This window comes from Nyctereutes procyonoides, unplaced genomic scaffold, assembly GCF_905146905.1.
Source record: "Nyctereutes procyonoides isolate TBG_1078 unplaced genomic scaffold, NYPRO_anot_genome, whole genome shotgun sequence".
Taxonomy (NCBI): domain Eukaryota; kingdom Metazoa; phylum Chordata; class Mammalia; order Carnivora; family Canidae; genus Nyctereutes; species Nyctereutes procyonoides.
The window spans coordinates 56,634,159-56,659,626 of record NW_026575142.1 but is presented as its reverse complement, the minus strand read 5'-3'; the positions used below and the strand labels follow the sequence as shown (position 1 = coordinate 56,659,626).

Below are 25,468 nucleotides of genomic sequence, written 5' to 3'. Positions count from 1 at the left end.
TGCAGGCTGTCATGTCTGCTGGAAGGGTGCTTTTGCATTGACTTATCTGAGAAGTGAGGCCACATAACCCTGTTCACCCCCAACATGCTACAGATCCCCGTTTCTTTTTCCCCAGATCTGAAGGGAGCAGAGTGACCTAGGCTTGCTTTTACTATGTACATGGGTGTGGTCTCTCAGAAGAGGCCTACTCATTGAGACGCAAAAAAAAAAAAAAAAAGAAAAAAGAAAGAAAGAAAGAAAAACAAATGCTTGATGTATTACTTTTGTAATGTACAGGTCCAATCTCGGAACATACATATATATCTGTGTGTGTGTGTGTATATATATATATATATATATATATATATATATATATATATATATATAGCAAGCAATGTGCCCTTCAATGTGAATAGAGTTAAAAATTCCACTTCTGCTCTTCACAAATTTTGCAGAGTTTTGAACACATGGAGTGTTTCCAAGGGCAGATACAGAATCCACTAACATTTATTGAGAGCCTTCTGGGTCCCACACTGTGCTATGTCTTACATATGTAGTGCCATTTAATATTCATAGAGATACAATTCCGTCTCTAAGGTGGGTGTCCAGTTTGCAGATGAAGAATGATCTCTCAAGTGGTACATCTCAAACTCAGAGAAATAGTGGCAGAGCTACTACTATTAAGTCACAGCCTCTCACTAAGCCAAGGCCTCATTCCATGAGCCACAGAGCCCCCTACAGGCCATACCATAACATGGGAACCCATGGGAATAAGCCAGGAAGGCAGGTTCAGGCAGACAGAACCAATTAGAGCCAAATGGGATTGAAAATGTCTCCAAACAATCCAAAGATTTTCTGAATTTATCTGAGACATATGCTAATGATTTGTGAAAGGGTTACCAAATCATTTAGAATTCTGTCCATGATATTCTATTAGACAAATACAGATTTTTCAGAGCTGAGAACTAAAAGAATAAGCACTTAGTCATATGAAATTGATTAATAAAGAATACACAAATCATTTACACTATTGTACTCCACTCAATAACTAATACTTTTATGATAAAAAGTTTTTTCTCACTTTGATAACCACAAGCTCCATTTCAAAATAACTTGTACTCAAAATTGCTATTTTTAAAATAAATTTTCTGTTATCTCATGATACACTGTGATATGAGGATATTTAATATGCAAATTACTAACATAACTTCATATAAATCTTCCCTCCTGTTGATGTTTAATTTGGCACTGAGCAGCTGAGGTTTGGGGTTTTAATCAAAGAGCACTGAATGTGTCAATTTATAAAACCAAATGAGGATTCTTTTCTCAATTATTTCATTCACTGTTGATACATACTAAATTGTGGAACAATCTTAAAAATGGATTGATACACAGGTTATTTCTTCCTCTGCTTGACTATGTCTAAATGAAGGCTTATTTTCAAGTGGTATAATATAGAAGAATAGTGTACATGATGGCTCCAGCCCAATGAGTAACTCAAGGCAAGTCAGTTATTTCTTTAGGTCTCATTTTCATCATCTGTACAACGGAGATAATAATATACCTCCTTTATATGGTCAGTGAGAAGATTAAATGAAATAATCCACAGAAAGCATTAGCAAGGTGTCTGTCACATAACAAGTGCAGCAGCTCTTATTAAGATGATGATTTTGAGAGCTCATACTGAAACATAACTTTCTAATATATTTTAGAGCAGAAATATTCTCAGAACTACTATATCAACCATTGGCCAAAAGAGAGAAAAAGCATGCAAGAGCATCATTCTCAGCTCAGCACAGGGACTCACCCAGCTCAGGTTGCTGGCTTCCCATGTAGCACATGCATGGGGAAGACAGCTACTATGGGCAATAATTGCAGTTATGATAGACATGAGGCAGAGCTAGAAAGACCCAGGGGTTAGACAAGGGCAGACTGGTCTCCAATTGAGGCTGTGTTGGAGGACAGTAGAGGGCTAGTAGTTGGGACAAGACAGGCAGCTGATCAAATTCAGGAAGACAGAGAATGGTCTAGGCAGCAACAGTGACAGACCAAGCCCAGAGAAAGAGGGCTGAGTTCAGCAAGCTGGAGATATCTGATAGGAATTAGGGTCCCAGAGAATCACCTACGGAAACACCTTATTGGAAACATTTGACTTGGACTGAAGGCTTTTACCCCTGAAGTTCCAAATGGACTCATTGGTTATTAGGGAAAACTCCTCTCTTTATGACAGCCTTAGCCCAGGTGGGCCAGGGATCATCCTTATCCCCTCCATAAACTTCAGGTCTACTCATCAGAGAGTAGTTAAAATCAAGCCTTCCTATTTGGAACTCCCTGAGAGTATGTATGAACCCAGTGGGTCTGGTAGACTGATCAAGGCGGAGCAGAGACACTTTGCTTTCATGGGACTATGACGACCAAAAGATGTAAGAGTGAATCTACTGAAAGAGGTCCCAGCAAAGTGATGATTATGAGAAATAGAACAACCTTAGCTAGATATACCAGCTCCAAACAACTAAAATAAAGTTTTAAAAAGTTATATATTGGATATTTTACCTGCTTGACAAACTAGAGACTCGGGGATGTTCCAGCAACTTATATTTTCATATTTTGTTTTGCATATTTAGTGTCATGCTACTGCCACCATCAATGCCAAAGTTGTTATAGTCAATAACCTCTACTAGAATTCTGGACAGGATCTGCTTGCTTTCTGAAGCTAATTCCAATAATGTTTTTTGAAAATGTTTTTGATTCTCACTGTTTACAGGCAATCAGGAGTTGAGTGAGACTTGCACATAATGAAGAGAGTTATCCTGGTCCCATGAACACAGAGACAAGGCACGATGATACAGTAGTGGAACAGGATGCCACTCCCAATTCATTCTGAGACACCTTATAGGAAACCAAATTGCTGAGGACATGTGAGAGAGGAAATCTGCTTTACTAAGAAACATCAGGGGACCTAGAGGCCAGGCTAAATTAAATAAGGTAGAACTGTTAGCAAAGCTGTGCAAAAGATATCGCACTTCACACTTATGTGATGGTCCATGGGGATAGAATGTGCATTTATGCACACCAATACTTAAGGGGCTAGAATATAAGTGGTGTGGCAGGGTAAATATATTAAAAAAACAAACAAACAACAACAACAACCCATAGATTATTCCAGAATTTCAATAAAGCCCAGAGGTTAGCTACCCTACAGCAACACTAAAACCATCATGTATCACTGGACACAGCAATGGTTTCATACCGTCAGGAATCGGGGCTAATGAGAAAGTACAAAGGCAGTAAATCCAAACCTTTAACTCTTAGGTAGAATGATTTCAGATACTCAGTTTCCATCATTCAGATAAAATTTTCAGTCATTTAATTTCTATTAAATGAATTCTATTGTTATTCACAGCAAAGGCATCCTAAACACTCCATTTTCATATTATTTTTGACTTGCAAATCATGACATAAATAGGCTTTACTTTGACATTTTCCAATGTGGCTCATCAGTGCCCTCTAGTGATCATGAGACCGGTTCAGACAAATCACTACTCCCCTAAAAATTGTCTTAAAAAAGGCACAGATTCACTGAGTATTCAATTTCTGGTATCTGCTAAAAAATAGATCTTCTGGTACTGTTACTTGCACTCAAGTTATTGCTCTCTCTTTAGAATCCATAACAGATAAAGCCGTTCATTAAAGAACATGCTATGCAATCATCTGAAAACATGTCAAAGCAACCTTTGCTTGATCCCAGTGTGAATACATCATTTTGGCCACTGGGGAGCCTTTTTACCAATGAATAAACATGATCACAAAGTAGTCAAGAAATATATTTTTTTTAAAATAATACACTTGTATGGTTACTTCCTTTCTTTTCCCAACTTCTTTCTGTGTATTCCAGTCACTATCATACATAATCACAATGGCCATATTCAAAAATCTCTGTAGTAATACAGTTGCCTAATCATTTATTTCCTACCACATTTGATATGTTTGTCTGTTTTTTTTTTTTTAATACAAATTTTCAGCAGAGGTTCCCATTCCTTAACCCTTAACAGGTGGCCTTTGGACAACTGTGATCTGTAGGCATGGTCTAGTGACATTAAAATTTTTTTACTAGTTGCCAACATTTAAAAATCTGAATTTCCGGCATCCCTTGAAGGAAGAAATCACATTTGGCAGTGTCTGTCCTGCATCCCCACATAGCAACATATCCAGGAACCAGGAACATATCCAAGCAACATATCCATTCTCCTTACCCTTTAGGTAAGGCCTGTGTTCTTCAGTACTAGTCACAGAGTAGCCACATGGGTTTCCTACCTGGCCCCTGTAGGCATTTAAGTCACAACCCCTGAGTTTGTGACTCCTTTCAATTCTTCCTATATAAGTTCTCTTTTATAATCCTTATAACCAAGCTAATCTTCTATCATATTAGCACCACAAAGCTCCACCAGAGGCACAGACTAAAGGAAACACACCTTTACAAAGGAAAGGAAAAAGATGGTAATAGAGAAATGCAAACATGCAAATGAGTAGTTTAGGCTGAGGTCAAATGGAATCGATTCTCTCAGGCTTGATGAAGTATATTTTGTGCTTAGTAATCATGTCTCTATTCTAAGACGACAGAACCCTCACCATGGGTTCAAATATAGCAAGTAAGCAATGCAGATTCTCCTAACAACAAACCACCTGCTCACATCTCAAGATTTCTTCCTTGGAACCAAAGACCTGGTGATCAAATAAATGATTGGCCAGTTAGGCCATGAAAAGGAAACATGGCACTCACGGGGGTGCTGCTGTCTGAGAAGGTGTTCATGCTGACGGAGCTGCTCAGCTTCTCTGAGGACACAGAGGGTGGGGATGGGCTCCTCTTCTCCAGGGGATCCTGCCGCTGCAGGTACTCCCGCCAGGCCCGCTGAATGCTAGAAAAACAAAACAAAACAGCACATGCACCGTCAGTACCTAGTCTCAGCCCACAGACTCAGAAAAGCACAAGGAATCTGAAGGAATTGGCTTTGGAGACAGAAAATGTAACACATAGAATGTGACAGAGGAAATCAGAAGACCTGTACTGTTTCTCTATTTGACTGGTTTCACGTTCACAGGCTCCACTACGCTAAATTAGTCTACAAAGGTCATCTTAGAGTCATCAAAGTGAAGCTAGTTTGCACTTTGATTTACAGAATGCAAGATATTTCCATTTCTCATCCTATATTTCAAATGAGAATAATAAATAGGCTGACATATCACTTACTCATGCACTAATATAACTTTATTGAAAGACTCTTCTGTGCCAAAATCTGTCCGCCCTAGGCTCTAGACAGTGATTACAATGCAGCTCTAGAGGGTGCCAATACTTTTGGATCAGAGGCCAATTTCCTCTGACGCTATGAAGCATAAGCTTCAGGGGCTCTTACAGGCCAGGGGTTTCTTCCAAGACCCTTCCAAGAGGGGCTCTTCATGGTTTGTACAAAATTGCAAAAGTAGAGGTGCCTGGATGGCTCAGTCAGTTAAGCATTTGCCTTTGACTCAGGTCACAGTCCCCAGGGGGTGCAGGGATTGAGCCCCCCATGGAGCACCCTGCTCCATGGCTAGGCTGCTTTCCCCTCTCCTTCTGCCATTGCCTGCTTGTGCTCTCGCTCAAATAAATATAAAAGATCTTTTTTTAAAAATTATAAAAATAGGGGGCACCTGGGTGGCTCAGTGGTTGACCATCTGCCTTCAGCTCAGGTCATGATCCCAGGATCCTAGTATTGAGTCCCACATTTGTCTCCCCTCAGGGAGCCTGCTTCTCCCTCTGCCTATGTCTCTGTGTCTCTCATGAATATATAAATGAAATATTTTTCTAAAAAATTGCAAAAGTAGATATCTTTTGGGTTTTTTTAAGGGGCACTCCAAATTATATATGCAATTCAGACCCTATTAAAGAAGGATATGGCTGTGTTTTGGATTATATGTGATTACTATTTTATTATACAATCCTTGCTCAAAATACAACCTTATTTATTTGTTTATTTATTTATTTTTCTTTGGTTTAAAGATTTTAGTCTATTTTATTTTTTAAAAGGTTTTATTAATTTATTCATGAGTGACACACAGAGAGAGAGAGAGGCAGAGACATAGGCAGAGGGAGAAGTAGCCCACCCCCCCCAAGGAGCCCGATGCAGGACTTGATCCTGGAACCCTGGGATCACACCCTGAGCCAAAGGCAGACACTCAAATTCTCAGCCACCCAGGCGTCCCGGTTTAAAGATTTTAAACAGAATCTCAAAGAAAGTTCTGTAAGAGTTTGGTAGTCCCATTGCTTCTTCAGGGACCCATCTTAGTAGGGAGTAGCAAACTTGGAAATTGTCAATAATTTTGACATCCTCTGAAGCACTTAGGGTCTCCCAGAGTCCTTCTAACAAGTTCTGCCACTGGAGGGCACCTAAAGCTAGTAAGTCTGCCCATCAGAGGCTTTTAAAAAAATAAAAAAGTGACATTGTAAATAAAGGCTATTTTAAAAATATAAAATATTTTTAGAATACCCACAAATTTATATTCAAGGTATCTCTCTCTCTCTCTCTCTCTCTCTCTCTCTCTCTGTTGCTCCCTCATGGTCTTGATAATTCAGAAAATACAGAAAGAAAATGTAGTAGACGTTTGATAGTTTACATTTTAGTTTATTGAACACCAGGGGGCAGTGTGACACCTTTAAAGAACCAAATAGATTTTGCTGGGCAAAATATAAGTGAGAACTGCAAAGGTGAGTTTGCACTTAAAGCATCCCCTTTCACCTCCTAGTTCTCTGGTGCCTAGAAAGTGATATGTCAGTTTTCCTTAAGCCAGAAATTAAGAAGACAACATTCCTTTCTTCCAGGTGGGTGGATATCCTCTTTTAGTTGACAGAGAATGTGACAAAATTAAATACCTTTAAAATGTGTATGAAAATCACCTATAAGCCTCCTTAATACAAAAGCTATTTTAATTTGTGAATACCTACCTTATGATCCTTTTCCACATATATGGAAACAATTTCACTTAGTTGAAATCATATTATGCTATACTTGATTCTTTTTTAACTCAGACGTTAAAAATGAGAGGCCAGTCACATCCCTGTTATCTAAATTGCTATACTGGATACTTTTTTGAATGGCGAAATCATGCTATTATTACTCTCTGAATCATAGGACACTACTTACACTACACACTGTTTACTCCCATTTGACCACAACGATGAGAACTTTGCAGATTCAATTGTTCTATTATTAGTTCTCTGAATACAATCTCCAAATGCTATTTTACCAAAAGAGCGAATTAAAACGAAATGAAGAAGCACCTCATCCCTCAGTCATGGGAAATCACTTTTCAGCCTTCTTATCCTAACTGTACCAGAATTCCTACTCACAAGTCTCTTTTAAGCCTACAGAGAAAGCCCTGAACACCACCTTGGCACTTATACTTCTATTTTTTTTTGTAATTTTTTAAAATTGGAGTTCGATTTGCCAACATATTGTATAACACCCAGTGCCCATCCCGTCAAGTGCCCCCCTCAGTGCCTGTGGAAGGGGAGGTGGGCGGGGGGATGGGGTGACTGGGTGACGGACACTTTTACTTCTAAAACAAAGCTGTGCTATCAAACAATTCTTTAAAGGCAGCTTGCAGTAAAAGAGCACATTTTGTGTGTTCCTATATTTTGAATTATAAATACAGAGGCTTGTTTCAAGGTAGATGATAAATGCATTTTTCAATAATTTTTTTGTTTGTTCAATTCCTATTTGTCTTCTATCTCAGGGATGGTGTCATCGCTTGCCTCTGACATTTCTCTGTACATCCCTGTCTCTTTTACAGTGCCCGTGGCTGCACTCACAACCACTTAGGGGCTCACAGCCAGTGCAGTCCTGGTTGTCACTGGATGTCCTTATACACAACATGTCCTTACCTAGAAGACAGAGCTCTGAGAACTGGGATGAGTCCTGGTACTTTATTAGCCTTGAAGGATGGATGGAATTTGGACTGATGAGGAGGACAAGGAAAGGCCTTTGGGCAAAGCCTTGGGAGTGAAGGTACTGGGCAGAAGGTAGGAGGTTTCTAGAGAAAAGTGGTAGGGCATGAGGCTGTGAAGATACGAGAAGAATCCCAGATGTCTCCAAGGACTGGTCTGGGGGCAGATTGGGCAGTATCTGCCTCTTAAGAGGGGGAACCACAATGTGGCACAGTTGATTGTGGCCAAATCTTACTATGTATCAGAACAGTCAGAAATCTTGATTTTTATTTGAAAGTTACTAGGTTGTTTTTTTTTTTTTTTTAAGATTCCATTTATTCATTCATGAGAGGCACAGAGGGAGAGGCAGAGATGCAGGCAGAGGGAGAAGCAGCCTCCCTGTGGGGAGCCCGAGGCAGGACTCGATCCCGGGATCCCAGGACCCCAGGATCACGACCTGAGCCAAAGGCAGACACTCAACCACTGAGCCACCCAGGTGCCCCTGAAAGTTACTAGTTCTTAAATGCTACCAAATAATTTTTACAACTTCAAAATACATGGTTACTCAAGGATGTTTGAATTTGGGGATGGAAAAAAAAGGACAGCATCAAAGAGGACACAAAGCTGAGTATCCTGGAAAATAACCAACTCATTACATTACGTTACTCTTTTAATTTGTACTTTCTCATTCAATTCTTACCATAAGTGGAATGTGAGGAAAGCATTATTATTAGTATAGTGACAGTTTTTGCCTGCCCAACATTAATTTTTCCTTCTTTTTATTCCAGCACTCATTTTTCTTTGGGGACCCACCAACCCACGGCCACAATGTTGGGAGAGCCCACACAAGAATGAAGTAATAATGTGCACAGCAGAGCTTATAGAAGAAGGAGGAAAGAGATATCTGATGATGCTTGGCTATCTGGGTCTAGAATACGCTTGAAGCACATTAGCCCCTGCATGTTGCTGTTAGGTGATCCAATATAATCTCTTTTTAAAACATAAGTCAGTTTGAGTTGAGTTCTTTTACTTGCAACCAAGAGTCCTTGAAAATTTCAAGAAACAAGATGGGAACTAACTGACAGATCTGACATTTGGACCAGATCCCCTGTCTTTCCATTATGTTGTGCTTCCTCCTCATGGTTCAGCAAAAGACAGAAAACAAAGTGATGAGTTTGGCTTGTCACACACTAACTTTGAGTAGATAAATAGAACTCCTATTTGTTTAAGCCTGTTAGATAAATTTTCTATGTGTGACTAAAAGCTATCCTAACAGATAAACCATGTTTTCATTATTTGGTGTCTGCCTCAACCCTGTATCCTGATACAAACCTCCTGCCCAAATGCTAGTAAAGGGCCGCTACATACAACAGGCAAGTTTTCCACAGCATTTGTCTGTATCTCTAGCCTGCTTCCGCTCCATTCCAGTTTCTGGCTGGTTTGTAACTCCTGACTTCATTTGATCGTTGGTACTTTCTACTTAGATTGTTGGTACTTTGATTGGTGGTCCTTCCCAAGCATCATGGACTTACGCTTTTCTGGATCTTTCTGCAGGTTCCTTCACCAATACCTATGACCACCTTAACAGTCAGCAACTCCTAACTTCCTCACAGATGGAATTTGGACAACTTTGGGCAACACTGAGAAAGCACTTTAGAAATCAGGTACACAGGGGCTACTGAGTCTATGAAAGAGAACAGCTGCTCTCGGGGATATGAACCATTCAAAAGAAGGGTGTCAGATTAGGCTAATCCAGACAGCTCTTTTCCAATAAGTCTTCCTCCACTAGATTATGAATCCCTTGAGGGCAGTAACTACATGTGTCCACCATATTGCCACAGTTCTAGAAATATGGTAAGTAGGAGATACATTCTCCTAACATTGTGTACCAGAAATAATTCAATAAATCCTCAAAGAAGAAAAAGTTTTAACTCATGAGGAAATGTGCTTAGAAACTAAATGTATTTATTACATTCTTCAGCTCTGTGACTTCTGTTCAGAACTTTCTTCTCTTCCTTAAAGTTCTTACTGTGTTCATCCATTCTTCTCCCAAGGTCAGTCAGCGCTTATACAAGTATTGCTTTAAACTCTTTACTATATAAATTACTTATCTCTGTTTTATTAAGGTTTTTTTCCCCTCTGTGGCTTTATCTTGTCCTTTCATTTGGAACATGTTCCTCTGTTTCTTCATTTTGCTTGACAGTCTCTACTGGTTTCTATGTGTTAGATGCAACAGCCACCTCTCTGAGTCTTAAATGGTTAGCCTTGTGTGGCAGATGAACCTTATTGCTCAACCTTGCCCCAGCTGTTGGCTATCTCTCAACCTCTGTGATTGTCCAAGTAGCCTATTTTGTTTTTAATAGCTCTCAGTAGTGGAAGGTGTGCCAAGACCAGTCAGTGTCCAAAGGGGTAGGATCATAATCAGAACCTAAATTCAGGCTGAATGGAAGCCAAACTCTCAGGTAGTAGCTTTTAAAATATGAGAATATATACATTCCTGTGGGGCTGCAATTGTAAACTCTGTTGGGCTCCTGAGCCAGGTGATCTGGAGATGTCCCCTGGGTGGCAGTAGCAAAATCTGGGGCTCTAGATGAGTGTATTATTTTGTTTCTGGAGGATTTGTGTAAGTTGCAGTAAGGGTTAGGGAGATCACAAAGATGGCATCTCTCAGCCTATATTCCCTGAGAGCATCTCTGTAGCCTATAGATGTGTGCCAAATCTGAAGTCTGCCCCTAAGGCCCATACTTCAGGTAGGCAAATAGACCTCTTTCACAGAGAGGCCAAGGGTGTGTTTCATCTGCTGTCTATTCAGGGCCCTAAGGTGGTAGCCTGCCAGGAATTGCTTTTCCAATTGTTACTGTCCTATAGGACCCATGAATGCAAGCCCCCTGGCCCCCAGAGCCAAGTGATCAAGGGGTATCCCCTAGGCAGCAGTCACAAAAACCAGGGCACTAGATGTAAAGACTGGGACATCAGACATGTATAAGACCTCCCTTTTAAGTTATGTTGGTACTCCGGAGTGTGGTAGAGGGAATTTAAAGATAGTGTCTGCCCTCTGAGGTCTTAGAAAAAGTTTACAGTCAGTCCTTGGATGAGTGTTTAATTAAAAGCCTGCCCTTCAGGCTGCAGCTATAATGATAAGCTAATAGGCCTTTTTTACATCAATACTGAGCTCCTGGATCTGTTGTCTCTTGCCATGCCCTGGAGGTGATAGCTATTTAAGACTCTTTCTCTGTTGGTTACAGTCCTATGGGGACTGCAAGTGCCACTAGAGCCAGGTACTATAGAGGTATCCCTAGCAGCAGCAGCAGCAGCAAAAATTAGGGCCCCAAACAAAGGTAAAATCTCCTTCCTCAAAGATTCTAGTGAGGTGGAGCAAGGCAGAGGGACAGTGTAAAGACTGTACTTACTGGCTTCCATTCCCTGAGACCCCCCGTTGTAGGCTCAAAGCTCAGGCCAAAGCTCCTGGACCAGCAAATAGACTTCTTTCTCAAAAAGGGCAGATGTGTACTTCAGTCTGCTGTCTACACAGTGTCCTGGGAGTGGTGGTCTGCCAAGAACTGTCTCTCTAATTGCCACAGTCCCATGAGACCCAGGAATACAAACCCCCAGGACTCTAGGTCCAGGTAATCAAGAGGTGTTCCCTGGGTGGTAGCGACCAACACCAGGCTATCAAATCTGTGTAGAAGCTATCCTTTGGGAGATACTGGTCTTCTGGAGTGCAACAGAAGGAGAACACAAAGATGGTGCTCACTGGCTGGAGCAAGAAAGACAAGAAAGATGGGGAGTGTAAGATGGCACCTGCCAAAAACAGAAAAAAAAGAAGAGAAAAAAGAGAAGGAAGAAGAAGAAAGAGGAGCAGGAGTAGCAGGAGGAGAAGGGGGAGGAAGAGAGGGAGAGGAAGAAAGAAAAGAGAAAAAATAAAGAAATGAAAAGAAAAAAATTTAAAAGGCGATGCCTGCTAGCTTTAGTAAGGCAGAGAGTGGGAGACGGCTTCCACCATTCTCTGACCTCAGAGAGTATCCCAAGCAGGCTCGTGGCTCTCAGACCCAAACTTCAAATCTAGGAGATCAGTCTTTTTCACATTAAGTTTGGGCAGTTTTCAAAGGGCTACTTCTGCATGTGGCCCTGAGACAGGTGAGTCTGCACATGGGCCCTTGAAGAGCCCTACCTCAGTTGGCCTTAGCACTGCAGGTCTCATGGGCACTGGAACCCCTCTGATCCTCAAAGCCAAATGTTTTGAGGGCTTGTCCTTCAGGTGCTGATCTTAGTAGCTGGGGTGCCTGATGTAGAATACAATCCTTCATTCCTCAGGAAGGAGCTCTGTGTTTTGAGTTCCCTCCTGATTGTGAGCACTGCACTGGGTGGGGTGGAGTTTACTGCAAGTTTACATCCCAGCCTTTCCTTTCTGTTTCAGTGTGGTGTCCCTCTTATTTGCCTGTTGTAAAAGGGGTTGCTCTGCCAGTTTTTAGGATTTTTTTCAAGGGATATTGTTCCATATATAGCTGTAAAATCAGTATGTTTGCGGGAGGAGGTGAATTCAGGATCTTCCTGCATAGCCATCTTGAACTGGAACTCCCCAGAAACTACGTGTGTTTAGAGATATAGGTTCTTGCTCAGTTCAATTCTCATTAGCTGTGCTCTTTGGGCAAAATACTGAAGTTATTGACCTATATTGTGCTTACCCCAAAAATAGGAATAGCAATAACCTCTGGGCAAGGAATCCAGGATAAGGTATCTAAGTCAGCCTCAAACTTGATAAATAAAGGTCTTAGATAAAGCATTATAATTACTTAAGAAAATAAAACACTTTAAAAAATTTGTAAGTAACATGTGCTAATCATATATATCAATATGATATACTGGATTCCTAAGGATCCTTAAGGGCAACATTTTTTTTTAGATTTTCTTTCTTTATTCATGAGAGACACACAGAGAGAGGCAGAGGGAGAAGCAGGCTCCCTGTGGGGAGCCCAATGTGGAACTCAATCCCAGGACCGGGGATCAGGACTGGAGCCAAAGGCAGACACTCAACCACTGAGTCACCCAGGTGCTCCAAGGGGAATATTCTAATAGCCCAATTTGGCATAAAAACATGTTTAGAAACAGTATAACTCATGGAAAGACACATTAGGTCAATCTTTTTTTTTTTTTTTAATTTTCACACTGAAAGCTCACTACAATCTTTTTGGAGATGGTTAGTGTTATCATTTTATAGAGAAGTGCAACTGTGGCCCAGACAGGTAAGCAGTGTTCCTAAGATCATACAGTGGGTAAGGAGCAGAGCTGGGATTTCTTCTATTGCTCTAATTCCAAAGCCCATGCTTTCAACCATTCTTCTCTCTATCTTCTTTTAATTAAAACATTGACTAATGTTGATAGGCATTACTCTCAAACAAATGCCATTTAACAAGCCTTTATTTGTTGAAATTCTTCTGGGAATTGTCTTTTTCCTCGAGTGTGTCTGTCTGTCTACCTGCCTGTCTCTCTCTTTCCTTCCCTCTCTTTTATAGAATCTAAATGTTGTTTTATCACTAAATCATCAAATACAGTAATAAAAAATGAATCAGACACATTTAATGAGCAGATGTTCAAAAGATAACTTGTATTCAATGGATACAATGTTGTCCATAACAAAATAAATATGTTGTTAAAACATCAGGAGAGGGATTGCACACAGTTAATGAACACCTGTTAAGTGATGGTTTGTATTCAGAAGATGTGTTTCAGATCTCACCACAACATGCAAGGTGTGACCTCCATGTGAAGGGTAATAGTTTTATGGGATTTGGAGAGCCCATTTCCTTCCTTGGCAGCCAGGCCTTTGTGCTAAAGCCTCTTTATGCTAAAGCTCCTTTGATGTGTGCCTTTATCCCCAGGCCCACATTCCAGCCCTGCCTCTTAAGAATATATTTGTCGTTAGTCAGTCGAGTTGGATTGAGAGTCTTCACTGTGGTGCTTTCACTATTGCTTTTGCTTTCACTAAATTTTCTGACTTGAGAGGCTTGCCTTTGCTTGATCTTCAGAAAACCTGCCTTTCACCTCCCCCAAATGACTTTTTATTAATAGCTGTGCAATCTTGATTGCTTTTTCCTTTTTGACACAGTCCTTTGATCCTTCAAGTCAAAAACTCAAAATTACCTGTTAATGGTTACATTCATGAACCAGGTAATGTGCCCTTCCTGACATTTCCTCTAAATTCCACCCCCACACTCACATGTGTTCTTTCCCTGCAGGTCTTGACTTCTTTCCACTGATATTTTGCAATCCACTTAAAGGTTTAGGCTTTCTTATCAAATTCTTTTTAGTTGGCCTTAGTGTGAAGAAACAATTGAGAGTCTTTCCCGCCCCATCCAACCCTCACCTCAGGTTCTCACTAGTGCAGGTATATAATGGAGGCAGCCCACACGTGAGAACAGTTCTCATCCTGTCTTATTGTCTTTTATGTTCAGAGATTGGCCTGCCAAGGAGCATCCCACCTCAGGTTTACAGAGGTTGGACTGTCCAAAAAAACCTTTATTGGGACCTACTGACCCTCTCCTCCTTGTCAGGGAAGACAGAGGAGAGTTTCCAGGAAAACAAATTTTACAGTGTAGTAATCCTCACTTCTCTCTACCCACCAGAGGAAGATAGATGTTCAGCAGGGTCCCACCAACAAAAGCCAGAAGACCGTAAGAGAAAGCTTGTAAAGTCTGACAGTGACTCTGGAACCTGAGACAAGGACCTATCTTTCATATCCAATGTTCTTCAGGGCTAAAGAAAATCCCTTGGGAAGTGGGGATGAGGGTTTACCAAGATCCACCCTGATGAGAATGCTAAGGTCAGTCTGCGGCAGACGGTCCCCCTCCAGAACAAGGGACACAATGAGAGGCACAGCCCACAACATCAGTGGGGACTCACAGGAGACCAGATGACCTTTCTTCTCACAGGATCCCAACCCTTAGAGCTATTTTTTAAGGAAACAACTGCTTGGGAGCTAAGTGTTTACCATTAATAGGCATGCTGGGGCAGTTGGGTGTTCAGCACATGAAGGGTGGGAGAGATGATACCAAGGAGAAGGGGCAACCAGAAAGAGGAGAGAATACAGAGAGAGGAGAACAAGCTGCACAGCTGTTGGAAAGATCTAATGTGTGTAGAAGGGAGATGTTCAAACTGTCATGAGAGTTAAGAATTTAATAACCAGATTAGACAAGAGTCACTGAACTGGACTAAATTCTCCAATGGGAATCAAATTCCATTATTGGACAAGATTAAGTTTTCTCTCCCTCATCCCCCTCCAGTGAGTGGAAATGGGGTTCAGAGTTATTAGAAGAGATAAAACCATTCTGTTTGCACCTCACTGAACTGAGACTCCTCCATTAAGCTAGCTACACAGAAAGTCCCAGACTCTCTGAGCTGACTGGAATCTCAGCCAGAGATATTTTTTTCTTGCCTGCTCCTCCTCCAGGCATCTGCCCCTCTGCCTCTACATATTGGGGATGATGAAAACCAAAAAAGACCAGGGAGGTTTCCTAGCTTCATTTCAGCATTCAAATCAAACAGTCTAATTAATTTTTCAGACAAACAACTTTCAATTCCAGCACTTTTTCATTTAAGAGAAGGTTATCTTAATGAGAAAGTTCCTAAGGATAAAGTAACCTATGTTTGCAAACTAACATCCTGTATAGCAAGGCTGACACATTGCTTGCATAAAATTTGGTAGCCTGATTTATTATTCATTTAGTGAGCATGACACAGAACTTCCTAATAGGGGACCCAACAGGTTCAGAAGCCATATTTGAATTTTATCTTCAAGGTATCTCTATGTTTCCGCTCAGAAACAAGCTTTTTATTGATAACCAGGGTTAATATAAATTGACAGGGGTTTATGCTAATATTTGCTTTTATCCAGTAGGATATTATATGGCTGCATCATTTCTGTCTTAGTTCCTAAATCCAGAGCTTATTGTTCTTCAAAGTTGTACACCTCAAGGCTCCCTTCTTCGGGGTGATTTATCTTCTAAAAGATTCCTCTTTGGGCTTTTCTGCAAATGACCAGTGATCCTAGCCAGCTTAGACATGTTTAAATTCTCGGACACATGCCTCTCAGAGTGTTAAGCTCTGTGTGTGTGTGTGTGTGTGTGTGTGTGTGTGTGGTGTGTGTGAGAGAGAGAGAGAGAGAGAGAGAGAGAGAGATTTCATATGATTTCACTGAAAATTCTTATATGCACCTCTGAAGGAAGATCATAAGAGGAAAGGATCACAGAAAACAAATATAGTTAAAAATTGCTTCTAAGGTGATTAAGATAGACTCCTTCTCTCCTTAAACATAGTTTTAGAAAGTTGCTATTTTGTTGTAGAATATAGCCTGTTTCACTCTGGAAGTTACTAGTTTCATTTTTGTTAATATTGAGGTGTTCTTAGCACTATTTTTTGTAAGGATTCATTTATTTATTTATTTGAGAAAGAGAGGATGTGAGCAGAGGGAGGGACAGAGGGAGAGGGAGAAAGGGAATCCCAAGCATCTCCATGAGGCCCCTAACCTGGAAGCCTCAATGTGGGGGGGGTGGGGGGCAAGGTGGAGCTAGATCTCAAGACCCTGAGATCACCAACTTAACCAACTGAGCCACCCAGGAATCCCTTCTAAGCACTATCTTTATTCATCAGTCATTTGTAGTGGGAAGGGGATTGGTCTTATTAAGAGAGACTAAAGGTACACCTGGGTGACTCAGTGGCTGAGTGTCTGCCTTTGGCTCAGAGTGTGAGCCCAGTTCGGGGATCAAGTCCCACATCAGGCTTCCTGTGAGAAGCCTGCTTCTCCCTCTGTCTATGTCTCTGCCTCTCTGTGACTCTCATGAATAAATAAATAAAATCTTAAAAAAGAGAGAGAATAAAAAGGAAAACAACAGTGAGGAGAAAAAGAAGAGATATTTTTCCAAAATATATGGATGAGAGATGGAATATAAATAGGAGGAAGAGGATTAAAAATATGTGTGTGTGTAATAAAGAAATAGCTTGGAACAACAGCCAAGTTGTTTCAAGGTGGGATTAACCAAGTTACTAAAATGAAAGACAGTGAAAAATGCTAATGGATGCTGAAGAGCTGCAGGCTGCCTAGAACAGGAAAAATCCAAGAAATGAAGAAATGAAGATGTGATGACAACCAAATAATTCTCCATAATATCCAGTAGGTGGTGATGTTTGCCCAAAACAGTTTTGTTGCTACCCTTAACAAAGGAGATAATGTTTAACACATAGATGTGAAATAAATAAATGCCTAATTCTTATACCCTCAAATTCCAGAGTAGGCTAGAAGTTCATAAAACAAGAACTTTAAAACTAATGCTTTAATGTAAACTTTGAAATAACTTACATTTTCACCTTTGATTCCAGGGGCTGTAGATTGAGGTGATATTTCTCAATGTTATTCTCCATATCCATGGCCAGTTGGTGACTAGAAACAGAAATAATGTCTCAGTATAGTTGAGTCTATATAGTTAACCTTTATAGCAATAAAACTGCTAATTTATATTTATTAGAAAAAGCAGATATACATCCGATCTTGTTCATTTTAATTAATTCACAGAGGCCTAAAGGTTGCTATTGATGGATAAAGGATAAACAACTATACCATGAAAAGAAAATATTATTTTACCATTTACCTTTGCATTCTTTTAATTTTTACTCCTCAGCTCAACATTCATATTTAAGGCATGAAAGTCATTTCCTTTAAGCAAAGAGGAAAGCAGAATACTGGGCCATTTCAGGAGGAGAAGAAAAACATAAGGTGAGTGTTTATAAAACCCATGGCATTGCCCAAGAGAGGATCTCACTCATTCTCACCCCAAAGGTGCCACTGCCATTGACCCTTTCCTCCTTTCATTCTATAGGCTTTTGCAGAGCTCCCACTATGAACAAAGTATAATCTCCACCCTGGAAAACTGCTGGCAGGAGTCTATAGATATTTGATCACTGCTCCTAATGAGCTTATTAGGCAATCACTGGGTGCTACAATGATCAAAGAAGATTTTATGGATTTGGTGGTAGTTGATGTGGTTTTAAAGAATGGACAGGAATTAGATAAATTGAGATGTGAAAGATAATACACATAAGAGGGATACTAAAACAAAGGATTAGAGGTGAAAAAATTCAGGCTATTTTTGGACAATAAGGAGCAATTTGGTGATAATGGGGGATATAAGTAGGAAATAAGTTTGGATAAGCAGAAAACTAATAGTCATCGGCTACATAATATATATAAAATAGTGTCATAGACATTTTACATGCATTATATTATTCAATTCCCACAGTAGCCTCTACCAATTAACTATTCTCCCCACTGTACAGTTGAGAATCTGAAGCTCAAAGAAATTATGCTCAGGTCACAATGTAGCAGAAACCACATTAAAACTTGAGTCTCACAACCACAAAATACTGCTTGAAGGATTATAATATCATACTTACTGAACTTGATCCTACTTATTGTGGTTTTCACAGGTCAAATATTTGACATCCCAATCCATTACATGCATGTGCCAAGGGTCTGTGTGTGCACATGTGTAAGTACATGTGTTTAAAACTGAAACAAAAATATCAGGGAATATTATTTCCCCAACTACATGTAATGTATGCTGATATCTTTTATTATATTTCAGATTTTCAGGGATGCCTGAGTGGCTCAGCGGTTGAGCATCTGCCTTCAGCTCAGGGTGTGATCTTGGGGTCTGGGATCGAATCCCACATCAGGCTCCCTGCGAGGAGCCTGCTTCTCCTTCTGCCTATGTCTTCCTCTCTCTCTCTGTCTCTCATGAATGAATAAATAAAATCTTATATTTCAGATTTTTAAAATTATCTTTCAATGGTGACTCATCAAATTAATTTAACAAATCGTCAATGAATTGTTACCAACAGTGTGAAAAACATTGCTGCAGGGACACCTAAAACATTTGGAGCAGGGAAACTTGAATGGGATGCTTAAGGGTGATTTTTGGTAGGAGTGAGCAAGGAAAGTGATGGAAAATATTCAGGAAGGTATTCAAATTGGTTCAACAATCAAGGACCAGCACTGTGGTTTTAGAAAAGAAAAGAAAAAGATTTAAAAAAAAATTGTGCAGAAGATATCTAGGATTATCTCCTCTTTAGTAAAGAATAACCAAGAGGTGTGGAAACACACAATAGGTTAGATAAATTCCTATACGGCCGGTAGATGGTGCCATCAGCACAATATAGCTTTGTGATTACCCAGCTGGGGTGTTGAGGGGGTAAGGAAAAAACTACTCTTGTGTGCTCTGTGCCATTCATATTCTGGCATTATTCATTCATCCTTATTCACTTGTTCATAAATATAGTGTATGTCTTCTATTGTCAGAAATGATGCAGAACACAAATGATACAATGGTGAAAACACTGGACACAGTCCCTGTTCTATGGTTTTACAATCAAGGAGATGATGAATATTAAACTAATCACTACAAGTGTGATGGATGCTATTCAAGGGTAAACACAGAAGAAACCTAATCCAGGGTTGACGGGCATAAAAAGTCTTGTTTGTACATTGCTATGATCTTGTAGGGACAACGGCCTTACAGCAAAGATACTTTAAAATTTTGTTAATTGAACACCTTAGTAGCATCTTAGCAAACTGGGCGATAGAGATACATGTGAGGTGGTGTGGGACTTGTAGTTATTCAGCAACCAAAGGCAAAGCTTAAGTTTTTATAAAAAGAAAAAATATATATATATTAATAAATTTTGCTAATTTGGGGTTATAATTTATACAACCTCAACAAACTATAAACTATGAATACCTGTAGGTTTAATTGGGTAGCTTAGCTCATTCCATCAATAATTACCTGTGGGTAATAAAATGATAATATGTGAGGTGAATGTGTGATTGCAAATCACACCAGAAACCCAGCCTGATTCAATATTTACAACAAATAGCAGTCAGCCTAAGGTCTTGCTTTAGTTAATAAATGATTATCAAAAACAATACAGTCATAAGCAGGCTCTTAATTAATGGCCTTACTCATTACTCTTCTGTTTATGGGCAGAGAGTTGAGTATGTGCTTTGTTGAGTATGTGCATGTACGTGTATACAAATGCACTGGCCTGGCTCTGCACATAGTCTCAAGTAGAACAGAGTTGCAGCCTCCCCTCCCTTCACACTGACTGTCTACCACAAAACCCTGTTGAGCATTCAGAATAAATGTAATGTTCCAAGGGGGAGTAACTGATCAACTGCTATGACACCACTATCACTTAACTTATGGTCATTTCAAGTAGCTGAGATGATTTACATCAGCACCTAAGTCAGCTACAGCCATAATGAAATGCCTAACTGCTCACTCAAAGTACACCAATTTTTCAATCAAATTTGACAGCTTTCAAGGACACAGCTCTGCCCCAAAGCCAACCAGGAAAGTCTCTAGAATTCCAGGCAAATGAGCATAGTTGTTAGGGCTGGGAGCCATTGTTTTCTCTCTGTCCTGGACAAACATGAAAGGGAAGCTCCCCACAGGCCTGTTTGCTTTGAGGGGAGATTTTAATTCCCATCTCTGGAACTCCTCGATCATGATAAGGAAAAATAGGCATGCAAAGTAGATTGGCTATTTCCAAAAGCTTTTAGCTTTCCCAGGCTTCTGGATAACAAGAAGGAAAGAATAGGGGAGGAAGGAGACAGAAGCCCACATATCTGCCATTAACCTTCACAAATCTTCCTGAGAGCAGAGAGCTGGGAAAGATACACGCTGGTATTAGTGAGAAGTTTAGTACAGAGTTGTGGTCAATTAGCGAGAAAAAAACTTCTGGAGCTCACTTCTTATATTAAAATCAATAATGAAATACCAGCATAACCAAATTTAATAGATGAAAGTGATGAGGAGAGCAAAGGCAAATGTAGATAAATTAAATTTCCTTACAACTTGCAGCCTATTGACAAATACCTGAGACATGCAGAGTGTGACATTCCTCAAGGAACTCATAGCTGCCTTAATACTGCTGATGTTTTGCTAGAGGCTAAAAGCAACCTTAGTTGGAGAACAGCCAGACCTCCAAGATCCTGTAAGTCTTCTTTAACATAAGGAAATATCTTTAGAGACTTCCTTTATCTCCACCCTCCCTCCATAACCTAAATGTATATAATCAATGGCTCCTCAAGATCACAGGACAGTTCTTTCTGCCCATGGCCCTGTCCCCTTGATTTAATAAAAGCATCTTTTGGCACCAAAGATGTCTCAAGAACTCTTTCTTGACCATTTGCTCAGTGTCCCCCTCATCAAAAGGGCTGAAGGTCACAGAGAAGTGTGTCCCATGAGAATGAAGCTACATGAGATTATTGAATAACCAACAGGAATCTAAAATGCACTTAGACCGCTGGTTCTCATCCCCAGCTCCTCATTAGAATCACATGAAGTCAGCTTTTAAGAAATACTAATCTCATCCCCAGAGATTCAGATTCAATTTGTCTAGGTTGGAGGTTATGCCAAGGCTTATGCCATTTTTATTAACTCCCAGGTGATTCTAAGGGTATCCAGTATGAAGAACTACTGATCTAATGTCATTACCACACTAATCTCCATAGAGGAAAAACTTTCTAGCTACACAGTCAAAAAATTTTTAGTTATTATTGTTTACAATATTGCTAGTGATGATGGGGTGGGTGGTGCTGAACTAATTTATTCTTAGTTATTCACATTAATGACAGTAGACATGACGAGGATAAATTAAATCTGAAGTTAACTCAGAAACTTCATTTGATCAAAGGGCTGGAACTGTCCTTCAAGTGATGACAAAGCAACTTCTTAGAATCATGGAGACAGAATGAACCTGAACTGTCTTCCAAACAGCCACCAGGATGGAAAGAGAAGGCGCTGACATTGAAGGTACTGTGCTATTGTGCCTATCTCAGTTAATGGTCTCACTAAGACTGTCCAGTCAGTGCTACTGTCTTCATTTTTAAAGATGAGGAAGCTGGTTCGGGGGTGTGTGTATTATATAAGTTGTCCAGTCTCACAAAGCTAGAATAAAATCAGAAAGAGGAATCACATCCAAGATTTTCCATTTTCAGGAATGCTTTCACTAGCACTTCAAATGGATGGACTCTTCATTCTTCTTTGGGTACATCTACTTTCTGTCATCTCACTCCTTAACAAAGAAGTCCATTTTGTTGGGCAGGCAGCATTTTTACAAAAGTTATTCTTTTTCTAAGTCACAAAGCTGTTTCTACATAAATCCTGCTCACTGATTCTTGCTATGCTCTCTAGAGCAAGAAGAGCAATTTAGCTCCTTTTTAAATAGGAAAATCCCTTCGAATGTTTAAGGAAAGCCACTGTGTTCCCTCTGAGATTTCTTTTCTCCAAGTTCGCATCCTCAGCTCTTTGTAATAGTTTCATGTGGTTCCAGATCCCTCACAATTTTAATTGACCTCCTCTGATACTCGTGGTAGGTCAATGCATATTTTTATTTATTTTATTTTAATTTTTCTATTCTATTCTATTCTATTCTATTCTATTCTATTCTATTCTATTCTATTCTATTCTAGAAAGAGAGGGAGAGAATTATGTGAGCAGTGGGTGGAAAGGGAGAAGGAGAGAAAGAATCCTAAGCAGGCTCTATGCCCAGGGAAGAGCCCTCCATGGGCCTTGATCTCACGACCCTAAGATCAAGACCTGAGCCAAGATCAAGAGTTGGACAATGAACTAACTGAGCCACCCAGATGCCCCTCTATGTGCTTTTTAAATGTGGTGACCAGAGCTACCGGTGGCACCCACATGGGCTTTGCATTGGGGCTTAGCCAGTGGTTGAGAGCAGGAGCACTGGTGGCTTCCAAATTCTCATCCTCACTACTCTTAGCTAAATATATTTAGATAAGTGCTGAAAGCTCTCTGAGTCTTTCTCCATCTATAAAATAGAAACAGTGCCTATGTCAAAGGCTGTTATCAGAATTCTAGAGGAAACATCTGTAAGCATTCACTAATATGGAGGATATTGTAAATGCTCAGTAAATGTTCATTTTTTTCTTTTATCTTGACAATACATGTCTATTGATCAGTCTAATATTGTGATAATATTTTTAGAAGCCATATAAAATCACGGCCTGTGTTAAAATCAGATAAAACCTCTAAGCATCTATTCACACAAACTGAAATCAGAATATATCTCTCACGTGCTCTAATTGTACAATTTTTTGAAAATATAAATGAAAAGTTCACTTGTATCTTTTAAATTTCATCTCTTTCTTGCTTTTTTTTCAGTACAAAAGATCTTATTCTCAAAAAGACAAAACTATAGCAATGGAAAACAGATCAGTGGTTCTCAGGGGTTATGAGGGGGCAGATCACGTGATTACTGAGGTCAGAGCAGTTTTGTTCCTTTCTGTAGTATTATTTTATTTTTTTTTTAATTTTTATTTATTTACGATAGTCACACAGAGAGAGAGAGAGAGAGGCAGAGACACAGGCAGAGGGAGAAGCAGGCTCCATGCACCGGAAGCCCGACGTGGGATTCGATCCTGGGTTTCCAGGATCAGGCCCTGGGCCAAAGGCAGGCGCCAAACCGCTGCACCACCCAGGGATCCCTGTAGTATTATTTTAAATGTTCATTCTATTAGTCAGTGTTACCCTTATGCTTTTTGCAAATTTTATGACTGCCTTCCATACATGTCATTGATTAAAAGCCAAAAACAGGGAAAGGTTGTTAAGTTTTAAGCCCTCAGACACAGCACCATGCATCATATTATTCTGTTAATCAGTGTAGCTTGTGTATCACACCTCAACTAACCATAAATCTACCTAACTGTATCTCAAATAAGGCATATACCTGGGTCCTGACCACAGTGGTATCATAAAGAAACTGTCAAATTTACTCGCTCATTTTTGCCTTGCCAGGTGTTTTGTTTTTTCTTTTTCTTGCAAGCTTTTTAACTTCAAACACAATTTAATTTCCTTTGGTATTTTTTACTTACTTTTCAAGTAAATATTTTCCATCATTAACTTGTTCTAACGGGTTCTGCAATCGTTTCATTTCTTCCTGTGAAAAAGAAAAGAAGTAACTTACAAATTGACCCCGTGTACTTGTGGGTAATAATATTGGAGAACAATTGTTTGCAAAATTGAGATAACTGTTGAGAGTTCTGGACTTAACAATGGGTAAGTGCTTAAACATACAATACAATTTGATTCTTGATCAAATACATACAATACTGCCACTCAAATTGTATGAATTTTTTATGCCACTAAAGATAGTGCTTCCTGTTATTTTCCCTGAGTGAGGATGTGTTTACATGGATCCACTCATGCTCTTCCCAAATTTACTCTGTCAACAGTATTATGTTTGATGGTTGCTGGGTAAAGGGCTCTAATGAGCATGTGCTGGGTTTAGCCATTTAGCAATCATCCCCTCCTGTCTTTTGGTAACTCTAGGTAACCTCATCCCTTAGTCACTGTGCCCAGACACACACACACACACACACACACACACACACACACACACACACACACACCTTCCCTGAATTTCAGGCATCCATAGTCTCTGTAATTCCATTCTCCAGGCTACAGTGATTGGTTGCCTCTACTTGCCTCTTCACAAAAACTGCTGAAGTACCAAGAGGAATCTCTAATGAGAATTACACATTTGTCCCAAAAAGACCATGAGGTCTTTTGGCTTTTAAGCAGTCTCAACATACTTCTAAGCTACTAGATATCCAAGTCTCCTAGGTTATCCCCCATGCTCAATTTCTTAAACTTTATAGTGCATTGTGCATTCCAAAATTTGACCCAGTCACTCACCTTTCCCCAATCCCTCCAACCTTTCCACGGAGACCTTTGGAACTCACAGTCTGTCATTAGCAAAATCCTCTATCGCCTCAACTTTTTGGAACATTCCCTTCAACTTACTCTGACTGTACCCTGCCTCACTGTTCTGGGAACGGCTAAGTTTTTTGTTAGAGCAAGAAAATCAAAGAGTCATTTAGAAAAGAATTCTAAGATATAGAAGACTTTGCTGATGACAAACTTAGCTGAGTCCCTAAACACGCCATCTCCCTTGAAGTCTGCTTAAGAGGTGGCCATTTCTTTCCACATGCTATACCCAGCACAGTCTAAAGGAGGTATGAGACCCCATCTTCTCCTCATTGCTTCTCCCAGATCCTCCTCATTCCAACTAAAGCTTAGCTCCTCTGCAAATATGCCAGCAGTTTATCCTAGGCTTCTGCCCTCTTCCATATCAGTCATCATTCCTCAGGTCTTATCCAGTCCCATGGCTTTAAATTTATATTTGCACCTGACCTCTCTTCTAAACTCCGGCCTTCTACATCCACTTTCTTACTTGACAGCTCTAGATGCACAGCTGATGGGCATCTCACATTCAAAACCAAAGTCTTGATTTCCTGGCCTCTATCCTCCAACCCAAACTCCATCTTCACCACTTCTTCCTCATTTTAGCAAATGACATCACTATTCACCTAAATATGCAGAGCTAAACCCTAGGAGTCAGCCTTTAGGCCTTTGTTTCTCTCATAACACACAATCAATCAGCTAATCTTGTTGATCCCAG

The 25,468-nt window shown here is 40.0% G+C and overlaps 1 protein-coding gene across 1 annotated transcript; it reads right to left on the bottom strand.

Annotated features, from left to right (window-relative positions):
* Positions 1-2,171: 2,171 nt before the first annotated feature.
* IQCJ (IQ motif containing J) lies at positions 2,172-25,331 on the bottom strand. The gene is made up of 5 exons (XM_055307767.1): positions 25,278-25,331; positions 23,880-23,944; positions 17,289-17,369; positions 4,760-4,895; positions 2,172-2,384 (listed from the first exon to the last, which is right to left on the bottom strand). The coding sequence occupies exons 1-5, from the start codon at positions 25,329-25,331 to the stop codon at positions 2,172-2,174; spliced, it is 549 nt and encodes a 182-aa protein (XP_055163742.1).
* Positions 25,332-25,468: the final 137 nt, after the last annotated feature.